Source organism: Hipposideros armiger, unplaced genomic scaffold (genome assembly GCF_001890085.2).
Source record: "Hipposideros armiger isolate ML-2016 unplaced genomic scaffold, ASM189008v1 scaffold_275, whole genome shotgun sequence".
NCBI lineage: Eukaryota > Metazoa > Chordata > Mammalia > Chiroptera > Hipposideridae > Hipposideros > Hipposideros armiger.
The window spans coordinates 1,269,087-1,285,998 of NW_017731625.1; the positions used below are offsets into that span (position 1 = coordinate 1,269,087).

At 52.7% G+C, this 16,912-nt stretch overlaps 1 protein-coding gene across 2 annotated transcripts in view; it reads left to right on the forward strand.

Moving 5' to 3' along the window:
* SCAMP4 (secretory carrier membrane protein 4) overlaps nt 1-13,555 on the forward strand; it is a 27,960-nt gene extending 14,405 nt beyond the window's left edge. The window contains exons 3-7 of one of the 2 annotated variants that reach the window (XM_019657472.1): nt 1,882-2,010; nt 2,338-2,494; nt 3,698-3,799; nt 9,469-9,586; nt 11,608-13,555. In XM_019657472.1, the coding sequence (XP_019513017.1) occupies nt 1,882-2,010; nt 2,338-2,494; nt 3,698-3,799; nt 9,469-9,586; nt 11,608-11,787 (686 nt within the window). In that variant the 3' untranslated portion in view covers nt 11,788-13,555. The remainder of the gene's footprint in view (nt 1-1,881; nt 2,011-2,337; nt 2,495-3,697; nt 3,800-9,468; nt 9,587-11,607) is intronic. The other variant, XM_019657473.1, reaches the window with a different exon arrangement.
* Nucleotides 13,556-16,912: the final 3,357 nt, after the last annotated feature.

The following is a 16,912-nucleotide window of genomic DNA, read 5'->3' on the forward strand; positions in this document are numbered from 1 at the left end:
TTGGTTAATTAAAATATTGTTTTAAGAAAATAATTATAGGTGGGATGAGGCTCTGCCCCTCGGGTATTGTGTACACCCCCACACACACACAGCAGTCTCTGAGGACAGGGCTCCATCTGTGTTGTCCGTTGTCACCCTAGCAGGTGCTCAGGAAGCATGCCCTGTGGCAGTATGGATGAATGAAGATACCCTGAGAGGCAACAGGGCGGCACTGATGTTACACTGCCATTGGTTGAATTATGGTCCCAGAAAGACATGTTCAAGTCCCAAGCCCCTTTACCTGGAAATGGGACTTCATTTGGAAATAGGGTCTTTACAGATGTATTAAAATGAGGTCACTCTGGAGTGTCATGTCCCACACAACAAGGGCAGTGAGAGAACGAGAGGGGGCGGTGAAGGGTTAATGAAAGGAAACAACAGCCAAGAGTTAAATGAAAGCGGGGCCAAAGGTCTCCAACCTTAGAGGACTAAGAGCCCCCAATTGGGCCAACACACAGCTTTTATTTCTCCACATACCCGGAAGTAACATTGTTCTCTCCACAGTCTGTGAATCTCATTTCTGAGAACTTGCTCATGCCACATTACCCATGTCTGCAAGCTGCTATTACTGAAAGTCCACCTGCATGACCAGACAAAGGCTCTGCCTTCACACACCCATATGCATATGACCCCAGGGAGATAAGATTATTATGCTGAGGACAGATACTATCACATCATCAGGTCACTTCCCAAGCAGGTTGCAGGAAGGAATGTAGCTACAGAGGTAGAAGACCTCCAGTCTCTTTGGGGGCAGGTGAGGACCTATGTCCACCTCCATCAGCCCCGAGATTTCTCCTCATGGCCCCCATGCGACTGTGCCTGTCTTAGGTTGTTCCTTCCTCGAGGAATCTTACCTGTCATTGGCTAACCAGCCATCTTTTGGGGCCAAACAGGGAGACGCAAGGTATATGAGCAGTGTCCTCAAAAGGTCAGTTTAGGGGTAAGTGCAGGGGGACAGACGGCTAGACAGCTGCGTGGCAACACTGGAGTACCGTGTTACTAATCCAGTGGCAGGTGTCCTTATAGGTAGAGGGAAATTTGGACAGACACATAGGGAGAGGCCATGTGACCATGGAGGCAGACACGGGTGATGTGGCCACCATAGGGACGTCTGCAGCCCCAGAAGCTGGAAGAGTCAGGAAGGACCCTCCCCTGGGGCCTTGGGAGGGAGCAGGGCCTCGTGACTTCTTGATCTGAGCCCTCTGGCCTCCAGATTGTGAAAGAATAAATCTCTGTTGTTTTAAACCATTGCTGTGTGGCCATTTGTTACAGCAGCCCCAAGATGCTCACACATTCTAAGTGCCAGAACCTTCCCTGGAGACATAAGTGTTAAAAGGGCCTGGGCTCTGTCACTGAGTCTGTGTGTTTCCTATGACGGTTCCAAGAAGTCACCACAAATATAGTGACTTAGAGAGAAATTATCATCATAGAGTCCTGGAGTCAGGAGTCCCACATGGCCTTCTTGGGGCTAAACCCAGGAATGGGCAGGGCTGGTCCTTCTGGAGGCCCCAGAGAGAACTGTTTCTGGTCTTTTCCAGCTTCTAGAGGCACCATATCCCTGGCTCGTGGCCCCTCCTCCATCGTCACAGCCAGCAGCGCAGCCTCTTCCATCTCTCTGACTCTGAGCCTCCTGCCTCCCTCTTATGAGGACCCTGTGATGACACTGGGCCCCCTGTAATCCAGGGTTGTCCCCATCTCAGGGTCCTTGACTTCATCCCACCTGAAAAGTCCCTCTACCCAATGAGATGATATGTCCGCAGGTCCCAGGACAAGGATGGGCTGTCTCTAGAGCTGTTGTTGAGGGGCCCCAGCTGGCTTAGCCCCTGTGCTCTGTCTTTGCAGAAAAGGAGAACAACTTCCCGCCGCTGCCCAGCTTCATCCCACTGAAGCCCTGTTTCTATCAGAACTTCTCAGATGAGATCCCCATTGAGCACCAGGTCCTGGTAAAGAGGATCTACCGGCTGTGGCTATGTGAGCAGAGGGGCGGGGCAGGTCAGGTCGGGTGGGTGGGAGCCTCCCCTCCGCAGAGACCCAGGCCCCGGCTAGCTCAGGCCACAAAGCCTCCAGTCCTTGGTCTGTCGGAACTGAGGTTTTTGTAATAAATCTGTAAATCTCCTCCCTGGTAAAAATTGGTCCTGGAGGTGGCATGGTGTAGGGGGACGGAGCAGGTGGGGCTTGCTCTGTGGGAACCTCTGGCCCCTAAGTCCTCTGGCCCCTGGTCCCTGCGCAGTGAGGCAGAGGTGTCCTGGTGCCCATGTCCTACTGACCTGGCTTAGCCTCCTCGCCTCCCCTCCACAGTCTACTGTGCCACCCTGGGGGTCAACCTCATCGCCTGCCTGGCATGGTGGATCGGCGGTGGCTCGGGAACCAACTTTGGCCTGGCCTTGGTGTGGCTGCTGCTCTTCTCCCCCTGCGGCTATGTGTGCTGGTTCCGGCCTGCCTACAAGGCCTTCCGGTAAGTGGGGGCATGGTCAGTGCCTCGCTGGGCGTCTGGGCAAGTCTGTGCTGATGGTGGACAGTGGGCTCACTGATGGCTGAAGGAGAAGCCCAGATACCACCCAGCTTCACATGCTTGTCTGTGTGCCGATCCCCACACCCAGGACCTGTGCCTGGTCTGCCCCTGTGACCCTGGCTCAGGCATTAGAAAGAATCCCACTCGCTTGTCCAGTTTGGATGACAGCTTGTGTCAGGGTCTGCAGAATGAGGCCCACTGCTGCCTGTTGAGTTGTGTCTTTTAATAACTATTGATTTATACTTTACATTCCACACAATTCATCAGCCTCACAATTCATTGTTTCTAGACTGTTGTACAACCATCACCTCCAATTCCAGAACATTCTCACCACTCCAAAAGAAGCCCGTCCCCATCAGCAGTCACCCCCAGCCCCTAACAACCAAGTGCCTGTTCTGGACGTTTCACATTAGTGGAATCACACACTGTGTGGCCCACTGAGCACCGTGTGTTCAAGGTCCATCCATGTTGTGGCGAGTGTCAGTACCTCATTCCTTTTCATGGCCGAGTGGCACTCCCATGTGTGGATGGCGGCTATTCCCGTCTTTGGCCATCATGAATCCTACTGCTGTGGACATTTGTCCCCAGCCAGCCTCCTACTACTCAGGCTGTGCCATTTGTCCCTAGGTGGTCCCTAAATCCTGGATTCTCAGAGTGAGTCAGAAAGGGTCCCTGAGGGGACAAAAACCTGAAACCCACTCATATTTGCTAGAGCTGAAAGGGGACGTCGCTGGAGGTCAGGTTGGTTGGAGCAGCCTTGCACAGGAGCGCCGCACACAACAGGGCTCAGGGACCACCTGGGAGCAGCCATGCATGATCAGATGCTTCCCAGCCCCCTTCCCTTTAATCGAACTAGAAACAGCCTGGGGCAAGGTCCCTCTGGACTTCCTTGGGGTGCAGGGGGTCTCAGACTCCTTCCCAGCAAGGGACCTGTCAGTGCAGCGTCTTCTCAGAGGGGCCATGTTTAGGCCTCTGAGAATCTGACCACATGGTCAGATTTTGTGTGAGTGCATGTGCATTAATTCGTGTGTGTGGACACACCTAAGGAAGGGGACATTCCTGTCCTGCTGTCCCTGCCTCATGTCTTCTTCTGGGCCATCATCCCTGAGCGGCCAGGGCCACTGTAACGGTCGTTTCCTTCTCCAGGGCCGACAGCTCCTTTAATTTCATGGCATTTTTCTTTGTCTTCGGAGCCCAGTTTGTCCTGACCGTCATCCAGGCCATCGGCTTCTCAGGATGGGGTGCCTGGTAAGTTGGTGACACTTGTTAACTACATATGAGTGAAAGTGTGTGTTAGTTGATGTGGGCTGAACACAGTAACACAGACCCTAGCTCCTGATGGCCAGAGAGCAGAAGTTGGCTTCCTGCTTCCATAAACACTTTGAGGACGTACCTGGGGCCTGTGTGTGGAGGCTCCACCCGCACTCTGCTGGTGAGTGTGTGTTCCCTGGCCACACTGGCCAAGGGAGCCCGGGAGGCATGGGCCAGCACCATCTAGAGAGAGATCTGCTCTCCTGTTTGCTCGTTTGGGGTATCATATGCGGTTTCCATGGCTGCTGTAACAACTCCAAACTTAGTGACTTAAAATGAAACACATTTCTCATCTCCAGTTTTCAGATCAGGAGTCCCACACAGGCCTCTCCAGGCTAAACCCAGATGAGGGCAGGGCCGGTCCTTCCGGAGGCCCCTGGGAGAACCGTTTCCAGCATTTTCCAGCTTAGAGGCACTGTGTCCCTGGCTCCTGGCCCCTCCTCCATCGTCACAGCCAGCAGTGCAGCCTCTTCCATCTCTCTGACTCTGAGCCTCCTGCCTCCCTCTTATGAGGACCCTGTGATGACACTGGGCCCCCTGTAATCCAGGGTCATCCCCATCTCAGGGGCCTTGACTTAATCCTACCTGCAGAGTCCCTCTGCCACGTCAGGTGACCCGTCCGCAGGTCCCAGGACCAGGACAGGGGCACCATTGGGACTCTTGCTCACCGACCTTGTCTGGCACCCAACATTGGGCAGGAGCATCTGGCTCGCTCTTCATGTCCCAATGTGCTTGGTTGGTTTTTCTTGGAACGTTGGGAGTCATTGCGTCTGTATAGTCAGAGCTCCCAATTCAGGGACCTTTCCTTGTGTCATGTTCTCTGGTCCCCTCCACTTTGTGGTATTTTCTGGGTCTCGGTTTGGGGCACCCTGTTGCCGTGATTTCCATGGTTTTACTCCCTGTTACTCTTTCCTGTGTCCACTGGCAGTGCCACCATGGTCTCTCCTCAGCAGTGAGAAGTCACACACGCTCTTTTGTTCCTTGAGGCCATGTGGGTTTCCATAGCCTCTTCAGCCCCTCCCCTCAGCTCCTCCTTTACGGTCCTTTTACTGCTGCTGCTTCTGCCCTTCATTCTCTGCATGGAGTTTCGAAATCATCTTTTCACCCGAGATCATTTTCAGAATGTGTCTCCTTGAGTCTTCCTGATATTGCTCCCTTCCACATGGTGAGCACATGAGCTCTGCATGGACCCTGAGTACCCGGTTTCTTCTTGGCTGATGGCCTCCCAGATCTGGGTCTGGAGGACTGGTGAAGTATTGTCTCAGGGTCCCCAGGACCACTCCCGGGTGCTTTGCGAGGAGTTCCCCAGGACTCAGCAATGGTGGTTTTCATGGCTCAGGTTTGTACACAGATAGGACAGAGCAGGATGAGCCGAGGGAAAAGGCACGTGGGATAGGTCCCAGAGACCAGGTGCAAACTCCCCTGGTGGACTCCCACATGCCTCGGTTAATTCCCCCAAAATGAGACATGACAATGCGTGTGAAGTGTGGTCCCCAGGGGGCTCACAGGGACCCAGTCCCCACAGGTTCTTACCTGTGGGGGCCTGACACATATGAGATCCCAGACTCCGGGAGGAGATCGGCTGTTCAGCGTGAATCACGTGTTTGCAGACGGTTTAGGGCCAGGGACACCCCCCGCGCCTCCCCCCCTTGCCATCAGCGAGGGTGGTGAGAGCCCCCAAGTGCATTTGCAGACATCACGAGGGCCAGCCTTGCAAGTTGGCCTTTTTGAGGTCACGGCCTCATTCCTCTATTTAAGCTCTTTTCTGCCTGGCACCTCCACCACCTTGGTTTCCACACTGGACTAGTGGGGACAACTTTCTTGGGGGCTGAACAGGGCAGGGGACGGGTGCCGAGCAGTTGGGGACCTCAGGGAAGGAACTGTTGAAGTGTTTTCCTTTTCTGTGAGATTAGGAGGAGGAAGATAGTGATAACAATGGTGCTACTTGGGCAGGTTGGGTCTGGGCACCTTCGTGCATTGACTCCCATCCACAAATGAGACTGAAGCCAACAGGGTTGGGGGTGGTGGGAGACTGGTACCCAAGGCCCTGTCACTTCCTCGAGTGTATGGCCAGCAGCCCCTCGTGGCTCCGGTTTCTTTGATTGTTCCTGCACTCAGACCTCTAGGCTCTGCACAGGGGCATGGAGGACACTGTGCTCAGCCCCTTGGTCTCAGGGCTCTATGTGGGGACCCCACGGTGTTGCAGCTCTGCCCACCTGCACTTGCCCCCTTCCTGGATCTTGCCCTCCTGGCCCAGGATGACTGGAAGTCCCACAGCTCACCACCAGGGGGCAGGCAGACCACAGGCTCCGGCGGGGCTGCCCGGTGGGGCAGGAGCAAGGACTAGTAGGAACAGTTTCCTGTAGAGACTCTCAGGCTCATTTCCAAGCAGAGGAGATGCTCTCAGGAGCGCCCCTGTCACCCCCTCAAGCCAGTCCTGTGTCCTGTGCACCTGTCACTCCCTGCATACTCCAGATGTCTGGTCTCCTCAGCAAACACTGCCCTGTGAATCTATAAAGAAGGACGCTTAGGGACGGTCGAGTGGCGCGTTGGTTAAGAACTGGCTTGGGACGCCAGAGGGCCCCGGTTCGGATCCCACATATGAGGCGTAGACTGCAGCCCCTGCTGCAGTGGGTTGCCATGGGCTATCGTGTGTAGCCAGCAGCCAGCGTGAGCGGCCCTCAAGCCGCTGTGAGCGGCCATCCAGAAGCTGGTGACTGATCTGCCTCGCCCGGGAAGAGCGCAATGATGGTGCCAACTTGGGCCAGTGAAGCAACGTCCTCCACAATTAGACTGAAGAACAAAAGACAGCATCTTGTCTGTTCCCATCCCCCAATTCCCCAATAAAAATCTTACCAAAAAAAAAAAAAAAGGACGCTTAGCATATATGACCATATTATATGTGTATGTAACCGTGATGTGGTCTCATCCCTAAGACACCCGCAGTTGGCCCTTCATACTGTCAGGTGCTCAGAAGTGCTCATACTGTCTTACGTTTTTTGTTCCTTTTTAAGTAGCCTTTTTTTTTTTCCTAAAACTTTTTTATTGGAGAACAGTGTGTTTTTCCAGGACTCATCAGCTCTAAGTCAAGTAGTTGTTTCAATCTAGTTTTGGAGAGCGCAGCTCTGTGGCCTATGTGGGGATTGAACCGGCAACCATGGTGTTATGAGCACTGCACTCTAACCACCTGAGCTAACCGGCTGCCCCTTAAGTAGCCTTTTAACCTCAGGGATTTTGAGGTTTACGGAAGGTGTGGAGACGGGACCAAGTGCTTCTGTTCACCCCTCAGCCTGACACCTTTGCCGCCACCTGGACAGCAGGCTGTATTTGCGTTTCTGCGTTTCCACGAGTGCCCTTTTTCTGTTCAGGATTCTGTGTGGCATTTATTTAAATGTCATTTTAGCAGGGTGTTCACGTCAGACCCAGGTGAACTGTGCCCATTTCAGTGGGTTGGTGTCTCTCCAGCTCTCCCTGATCAGCAAGCTTGATTGTCCTGTGGAGTGTCCCACATTGGGGTTTTTCGAGTAATAGCTTTATTGAGATACACTCCACAGGCCAGAAATTCACCCTTTAAGTGTACAAGTCAGTATTTTTAGTACATCCACAGGGTTGTGCAACCAGCACCTCTGTCTAGTTTCTAGAACATTCCATCACAAAAGGAAACCTCATCCCCATCAGCAGTCACCTACCTATCCCCCTCCCCAACCCCTGGCAACCACGAACCCTCCTTCTGTCTGTGATGTGCCTGTTTGGACATTTCACATAAGTGGAATCACACACTGTGTGGCCTTGTGTGCCTGGCTCCTCTCACTGAGCACCATGTGTTCAAGGTCCATCCACGCTGTGGCGAGTGTCAGTGCCTCCTTTCATGGCTGAGTGACACTCCATGTGTGTGGATGGGGCACGCTGTGTTTGTCCGTCACCCGCTCATGGACACTTGGGCCGTTTCTACTTTTTTGCTGTTGTGAATGCTGCTGTGAAATTTCTACACGTTTCTATGTGGGTGTGTGTTTTCATTTCTCTTGGATGTACACTGAGGAGTGGCATTGCTGGGTGACATGGTAACTATTTTAACTTGCCCACAGATTTTTCAGTCTGTGTCCCTGTGCTGTCTTTTCGCGTGTTCTGTCCCCCTCTCCCTGCTTCTAGCCACTCGAGCTTCTTGCTGCGTGGCTCAAGGGGAGCACCTGGCACCTCCTCGTCCACGCCCTGCCCCTGCCCTCCATCTCCAGGCCTCTATCCTTCCTGCTTCCCATGCTGCACACCTTGGCCTCTCTAGATATAGTTGGGGTGCAGCAGGCTCACTCACTCGCCCGTTGGTAGCTGATCAAGGCCAGTTTATTACCTGCTGTTCTGAGTGACATCGTCCTGGCTTGTAAATGAGCTTGTGTTCTGTGAAGCGGGTGGCTGGTAGCTCACTCCTTGGGCGGGTCTGGGAAGCTGGTGCTCAGAAGCTGCCTCCAGGTTCTACATTCTGCCCGTGGGTACATTCACCCTCCCCAGAGTCCATAATCCTCAGGCCGGGGCTCCCACCCAGCTAGCCCAGATCTGGTGGGAGATCATTTGTCCCCAAAGTGACGACAGGAGAGCCAGCCCCTCTTCCCCTCTCAGGAGCCCAAGGGCACTGTCCCTCCCTGCAAGGACAGCATCCAACCACCCCATTGGCCCAGCCCCAGCTGCCTGTCCATCCTGCCCAGCGCCCACCCAAGCTCTCCGCTGCCCGGCTTTGCTCACACCCCTCAGTGCAAAGCAGTGTGCATAGAATTTCCCCTTGTTTCACAGAGCAGGGGCAGGGACTTTGTTTACATGTTTCTTTGTGCGCGCACACACACACACATTTTTATAAACTCTGTGAAATGATCCATAGTAGACATACCACACTGGTTCTCTCTGGACCAGGGAGGGGGTTGGCAGGAGAGAAACTATTTTTGTATATTAAGTTTCCTGAAAATTGAACCATGCGGTTTTATTACCTATTAGAAAAAATAATTCTCAAAAACACCGTGTTTCCTGCTTCTTCCTCCAAGAAGCAATCGTGGATGACTGGACAGATGTTCATACAGGTTTCACAGGACCTTGCTGTGCTGACTGAGCTTCAACTTCCTGTTCTTCCTCTTATTTTTTAATGTCTCCTTATTATTCCGTCATGTGGCTGTAGCATGATTTATGTTCGTGTCATTCCAAGCCAGGGGACATGGAGGGCACACCAGCTTTTCATGATTCCAAACAAGTGTGGTAGCATAAATTTTTAGAAGTAGAATAGTTGGGGTAAAAGGAGTGGACGTTTAAGTCTTTTTATAAATATTGCCATTTCCATCCAAAAAGAGTGTACACTACCACTAAGAACAGTATTCGTGTCTTCATTCCCTCACACATGATATTTACCAGTACTATACTTTGTTCTAACTTGCACGTCTTCGTTGGTGGATTTGAGCATCATTTTGTGAGTTTTTTGTCACCTCAGAAGTCCTTGTACGAATTGTCCATGTCTCTGTCAGTTGTATATCTTATTCTCATTGGTTTTTTGGAGCTCTTTATGTATGAAGGATAGTGGCCCCTTGTCTGGCAGATGTGCTGGCACCCACACTCTCTCTTGCCCCTTGCAGTGGTTGGCTGGCAGCGATTGGGTTCTTCCAGGACAGTGTCGGGGCTGCTGTGGTCATGCTGCTTCCGGCCATCATGTTCACCATGTCGGCCACCATGATGGCTATTGTGATCATGAAGGTAAGTCCTCTGAGTCCCAAGACATCCAGCTTTTCCCCATGCATCCTGTCACTTGACCCTTCTGGCCCTGGGGACTCATCTTATCCCCGTTTCAGGAATAAGAGACTGAGTGCCTGGGAAGTGACGTGATCTTCATTAGCAAGAAAGACCCTCTCATGGTCTAGACCAGCCGTTCTCAACCTTTCACAGGGGTCGCTTAGACCATCGGAAAACACATATTTTTGATGGTCTTAAGAACCGAGACACCGCTCCTCTATCTGTCTCCAGGCCCACATGCAGATACGCCCACATACGAGTACCCGACGACCCCTGTGAAAGGGTCGTTCTACCCCCACAGGTTGAGAATCGCTGGTCTAGACCCTCAACTGCTCCAGGCAAGACCCTGCCTGTCCTACCCACGGCAGCCTTCCAAAGAGGAAAGACTTGGGGAAACTGCACAATATGGCTGATGACAACTACACCTGCCTTTGGAGGTGCTGTCTGCCAGAGCCCCCAGCATACATATGTCCAAAAGTGTCATCCTTGCTGCCTGATTTGGCCACCACTGGCCACATCTTGCCATTTGCAGTTAAATTAAGTAAAATTAAATAAACTAAATATTAAGTGCTCAGTGGCCGTGGTGGCTGGTGGCTTCACATCAACCAACCGTCTACACCATCATAGAAAGCTCCCCTCTCCAGATGTGTGGGGACTTCCAGCGAGAAACATCTTCACTAGTCCCAGAGACATCGACCACGTGAGGACTGTCCTGGAGCCATGTGAAGTCCAAGGGTGACAATGAGGCTGACAGTGCGCCCACCCCAGCCCCCCAGAGATGCTGTCTTGGCTGTGCACACAGGGGCGCTGCTCAGAGACGCCAGCTGCACTGGGCTGAAGGGTGGCCAGGATTTTTAGAGCTGGGTTTGGGGTCCCTCAAAGACCTCCTTGCTGTGTGGTTCTAGCTGTTCCAGCCCACTTTGAGGTTGGGTTCAAGCAGTATACTTGGCACTCAGTGAGGACAAAGGAATGCTTGGCTCCCCCATATTTGCCCTTTCACCTGCATGGACTGTCTGAAGGGAAAAATCAACAGAAACCATGAACGTACTTAGAGACACCACAGGTCAATGTCAGTGAGATTCCAGGGCGAAGTCCATGGGCGAGCTGACTGCGCATCTGCCAGCAGCTTCCACTCAGTGGCAACGTCAGAACGAGAACTGCGGGCCATGAACACCCGCAGGCGCAGGAGAGTGGGGGTTTGTGGGCTCAAAACAGAGTTAGTGCCCCCAAAACAAAGGTACAGATGATCCTTCTGTCAGGGTGCCCAGGGCTACCCCAGATTTGGAGATTTGTCGGGAAGATAGCTATATAGAAGAAGACATTCCGGCGGAAAAACGCAACCATTCAATTTCACTGATAATGTAGAGCTTCGAGTTAAAACAAAGTGCCACTTTGTCAGTATTGAATTTGCCAGGATTTCTAGAAATAGTGCAGCCCTGTGTTCCCAGAGGCACAGCCCTTATGGATGGTGGGGAGTTGGTAGTCCGTCCCCAGTGATCTCTGCTGCAGAGACTATCATTAGCGCTCAGGGATGGCTGTGTGCGATGTGTAGAATGTAGGGCCTGACACTCCCATCAGGAGGCCATTTGAGTCATCGTCATACAAGTTCCTGGTGGGTTTCTCTATGCCAGGCACTGCCTGAGAGTGCCCAGAGCCGCCTGCAAGGTGGTGAGTGTCGGGTGGGGGCAATTTACAGGGAGAGGCAGGACCCAAACCTGCAGTAGGATGAGCCCCTTTCCAGGACACGTGCCCATGGGCTTCTCAGGGAGCGGAGGTCAGCAACAAGAGCTGCCAGGGGCTGCGGCCCAGGGCAGGGCCTCTGAGGCCACAGTCTTGGCTTGTGTGTTTTCTAATGTTTCCACAAAGACCATTCTGTGGCTTTTGTTAATTCCTTTAAGAAAAGCATGACCTTAGCCAGGAGCGGCTTCCCTGTCACTCGCAGATGCACTGATGTCTGTCCTCTACTCCCTCTCTTGGCCTGGAAGGTACACAAGATCTACCGGGGAACCAGTGGAAGCTTCCAGAAGGCACAGACAGAGTGGAGCACAGGCACTTGGCGGAACCCACCATCTCGGGAGGCCCAATTCAACAACTTTTCAGGGAACAGCCTGCCTGAGTACCCCACTGTACCCAGCTACCCGGCCAGTGGCGGCCAGTGGCCTTAGAGGTAGCTGACTGGCCCTGCCGCCTGCCTGCCACTGCTGGCCACCTCCTCCTCCCCATCCACTCTTTCAGCCCTGCTTGGTCCAGTAAGACCCTAAGCATTTGTCCCCTGTTTCTCCCAGGTGGCGGGTAGGCCCCTCCACTAGCTAGGACGGCAGCCCATGTTAGTGGTGGCCAGGAGCTCCCCTAGCTGTGACCCCAGACCTCTGCGGCTCTTGGGGACCTGTACCCATGCTTATCTCATGTCCAAAAGTGGAGCTCCTTGCAAGAAATGCCCAGAAGCAGGCCAGCCCCTGCCATCTGGCAGAAGGATGCCCCTCTATTCCTAAAAATGTTTAGTCACCATGGCGTCCCCTGCAGCAGCCCTTGGGGTCTCAGAGGGCTGACCCACGATCTCCCCTGGAAGTTTGAAGCAAGCCAGCTGCCCTCCCTCCCAGAGCTGATGACACTTCTCACGTCTACCCCGCCCCCATCTGGGCCATCACCCTCTCTCAGTACCCAGGGAGAGGGGGGTCTTCTGAGCACCAGGTTCCTGTTCTCTGCTGGCAGCGCAGGAACTTGAGGTCGAGCCCTCAATATTTTTGTCCTTTTAAGTCCCCGTCCACCTGCAGCCAGAGGCTCTCATGGATGAGCCCACGGGGACGGCCAGAGGCCAACTCACCGCATCAGTGTCATGATCTCAGCTTCTCCCTGTCCGTCTGCTCCAGTCACTCCGCACTGGGTCCTCAGCCATGTGCAGGGTCATTGGCCAGCTCAGCTCCAGCCTTCCTGCCCTCGGTCACTCTCCCTTCATAACAGGTGTTGAAACCTGCCCCTGGGCTGATAACCCCCATGCCCGTAACCTGGTGCAGGACTGAAACCTGGGACAGAATCCTTTGGTGGGGGGGTTTGGCCTCTTCCCCACCCTGTGCAAACAGGAAAACAGGAATGTCTCAACAGAGCACATGTGGGCCCAAGGTTACTGCCACCCCAAGCCCTGAGTGCTTGGCTGCTCAGGCTGTGACCCACATGGCCCTCTTCTGGACGTGTGGAAGCAGGAAACTGTGTTTCTCAGAATGACTTTTTGGGAGCAAACAAGACATGACAAGTCTCTGTGCCTTACTGAGGAATCCAAACCCCCTCACTTCTTCCCCTGATTCTTCTAGCTCCTGAGACGGGAGAACCAAATGCCACATGGGCAACTCTGCAGCACCTTTACGCTCATACTGGCCAAGAAAGATGTCCTGGTGGCCTATCAGCTCTCGTGGCCAGGCTTCCAGGAACACTGCCCCTCAGCTCCTGGCTGCCCATTCCCAGGACAGGAGAGTGACCCATCCCCGTCACACTGTGCTCCGCTGGGCTTCCACCCTCTCCAGAAGCCCCAGCATGGTGTGGCGTGGTGTGGCCAGAACATGCTTTCACACCCACAATTGCTTGCCTTGGTTTCTTGTGCTGAATGCCACGGTTCCTGAGGAAGCACCCGGGCCTGGGTCCCCAAAGGACAAGGCCTCCTGGATGGAAAATGCAACCCTGGAATCTCCCAGGCCCCCATAATGCCCCCAAGCCAGCCTCCTGTGACTGACAGAGGCCTGTGCTGCACTAATCTTGGGCTGGATCTTGTCATGATTGACGCCAATGGTGACAGAGCTGGTTAACCAGGTGCAGGACAAATGCCTGGACTCGCCCAAAGCACCCGCCTCTGCCTCGCTGTACTTGGCATCTTGGTTACATTGTAGTGGTTTTTGTTACATGAAAATATTCTGGAAATAAACACATCCTTTCTTCAGCAGACCAAGCCTCCCAGGGGCTATTTGTGGCATGTGTGTGGGAGGGTGTTTCTCTACCTGGGCCTCCCTCCTGACAAGTTCCCCAGTGCATATGGCCTCCAGCAGAATAAGACCAGGACCAGCCTGTGCACCTGGACCCGGGTCCTGTCATTGGGGTGGCCCAACTCTCCCAGACGCCCCACAGCAGGTTTCACAGATGGGCCACCCTGGCTCCACGGGTGTGAGCCCTGCCTGCACACCCCGGGGGGCCTCGTCCTCATGCCACGTCCACACACCACTGCGGTGCAGTTTCCTTCAGGTTTTTCTTTTAAATGAACTTGTTTTCTTCACAATGAACAATTTTCATTTGAAAAAGGAAATTTGCAGAAAATGAAAAACCAGCTTGCTTGCCATAAAGGAAAAGTAATGGTGAGTGTAGCTGGACTAGAGATGACCATCTTACAGAGACAGGCCCAGCTGGAGAGCCCCCTACCCCCAGAGCTCCCTAGGACCAGTTCGTCGCAGAGGTTGGACACCCCACACAGACACAGGAGGGAGGGTGGCCATCTGTTATTCCACAGGACATTTTGCCACCACAGGAAAGAAACTAGACCTGCAGAGAGAAACCAGACGCTGTGTCCCCCCAGATTCACATGTAGATTTCCTGACCTCACCCCACCCCTCCACCCACCACAGGGCCTCAGAACAGGACCTTATTTAGAAAATGGGGTCTTTGCAGATGTAAGTAGTTAGAGTGAGGTCAGACAGGAGTAGGGTGTCCCTAATTTAACATGACTGGTGTCCTTATATGAAGGGGACATTGGGCACAGACACATAGGGAAGCGCCATGTGGGGCAGAGACTGGGGTGATGTGTCTACAAGCCAAGGCCACCAAGGATGCCAGCACCACCAAAGGTTGGGAGAGCATAGGAGTATCAGCAAATATCAGGGAAGTGGAGAGACAGGGAGACGGAGAGTAGTGTGCTGTAGGGACACAGGATGGGTGTGCCTCAAGCACTAACAGCAGGTGTCCCCTGGCTGGGTGTGGAGGTGGGCTTGGTGATGGGACAGAGCAGGAAAAGGAACCAGGAAAGTGTGGGGCTGAGGACATGGCTGACTCCCAGGCCTGGGAAACCCAATCTGTGGGTCATTAGCTCAAAAGTGGCATGTAAGGACAAAGGATGGGGGTGGAGTTGAGGGAGAAGACCAAGGATGGAGTTGAGAAGGGGCCATTGGCTGAGGTAGCCATGACAGAGGATCACAGACTGGGTGGCTTAAACTGTAGGGGTTTATCCTCACATTCTGGAATCCAGAAGTCCAAACCCAAGGTGTCACAGGGCCACACTCCCTCCAGAGTCTCCAGGTGAGGGTCCTTTCTGCCTTTCCCGGCTTCTGGGGGCTCCAGCATCCCTGGGCTTGTGGCCACATCCCTCATCTCTGCCACCATCTTCATACAGTCTTCTCTGCCTCCTCTTCTGTCTCTTACAAGGACACCATCATTGGAGTTGGGGCCACCCTAATCCAAGATATCTTGAGATTCTTAATCACATCTGCAAAGACCCTGTTTCTAAATAAGGTCCCATTCACAAGCTCCAGGATGTAGGCATGTCTCCAGCAGCATCCCTGGCCCCACCAACTACTACCAGGATCATCCTACTCATGATGACCACAGATGCCCAGATATCACCCAGTGTCTAGGGGGCAGGATCACTCTGGATGAGACCCCTGCTTTAGTTGCAAGATTTAACCTGGGAAACTGTTCTTAGAGGAAATCAAGAGCAGTAACTGAATTGGAAAAATTGATATATATATTTTTTAATCTGATGGAGGGATCATGTACTAGTTACATAGAAAAGCATTGGTCTTGAATGTGACTCTGTTTTCAATGCTCTGCCTCCATTAGCCCAGACCCATAGCCTCCCCAGGGCCTGGGGCAGAAGGAAGGTTCACGGTGCACATGGTGGGGCATGGATTAGAGCCCGGGCCGCGTAACAGAGGCCCCCAGACTGGGCAGCGTTAACAAGAGTCTGAAGCTCTCATGTTCTGGAGGCATCCCTGGTCAAGGTGTCACAAGGTGAAAGCTCTAGGGGAGGGTCCTCCCTGCCTCTCCCAGCTAAATAAAAATATTTATTATATTAGGGTTGAAGACAGAAAATTTAAAAACATTTGTTAATGTCCTTTAAAAATAAATTCATTATATTTTAACATTAAAAAAAAACCCCCATTTGAAAAAAAAATTATGTGTGGCATTATTTTCATTTTCCAAATCTCTTTAATGCCTGGCTTCATAGAGGGTGACAGCTAGATCACCCCACTGGCTGCTGCATTCACTCCATGGCAACGGGATGTTTTGGCCCCAAGACAGAGATTGAGGCCAAGAAGTTTATCTGGGAAGCATAAATGAGCAGGTTGCAGCCATGGGCAGTCTGAGCTCAGTCCCTCTGGACCCTTTGGGAAGCACTGAGATCTTGTCTCAGGTTTTCCGTCCACAAGTGGGGGAGTTGGGGGGGGCATTTATCCTTCAATTCCCATACAGCTGGGCTTAGGAGCATTGACTCTGCCCTGAGAGCTGGTCGGTGTGCATCTGTGTGTGTGCATATATGTGTGCATATGTTGTGTCTGTGTGTTTAAGGTGCATATGTGTGTGTTTGTATGTATACGTGGGTATGTGTGTTTGTGTTTTGTTATAAGTTGAATTATAACAAAAAGTCTGTATGTTGAAGTCCCAACCTATTGTACCTCAGAATGTCACATCTTTGGAGACAGGGTCATTGTATGTGGGATTAGTTGAAATGGTACTAATAGTGTGGGTCTAATGCACTATGGCTGGTGTCCTTATAAAAGGGGAAATGTGGACACAGACAGGCACACGAAGAACACCATGGGGAGACTGAAGTGATGCTGCCACAAGCCAAGGAGCCACCCGAAACTCAGAGAAAGGCCTGGAACAGACCATCCCCCAGCGCCTTCAGAGGAAGCACACCCTGCCGACATCTTCTGGCCTCCAGAACCGTGAGAGACTACATTTCTGTTTTTCTATGGTACTTTGTTATGGCTGCCCTGGGAAACTCACACAGATGGGTTGTATTGTCGCCCAGTCAGTCTTTAGCTCTACTTCTATGACTCCAGCCACCACCCACTAATTCCTTACCCCATGACTCAGAGTATGTCTCACTACCTCATGGCTTCTGTTTATCTGTCACGTCAGCCAGGCACCTCACCTCAAGCGCCAGAAACCAACTTTGGTGTTTCAAGGCGACCAGGAATTCATTTTTCTGAGTGAATTTATGGGAACTTAGATGCCTGTGGACCCTGAATCAGGTCCTACCCTGGAAGTGAAGTTGGCTGTGGAGACCAAGAGATGCGAGGTGGAACATCTAGA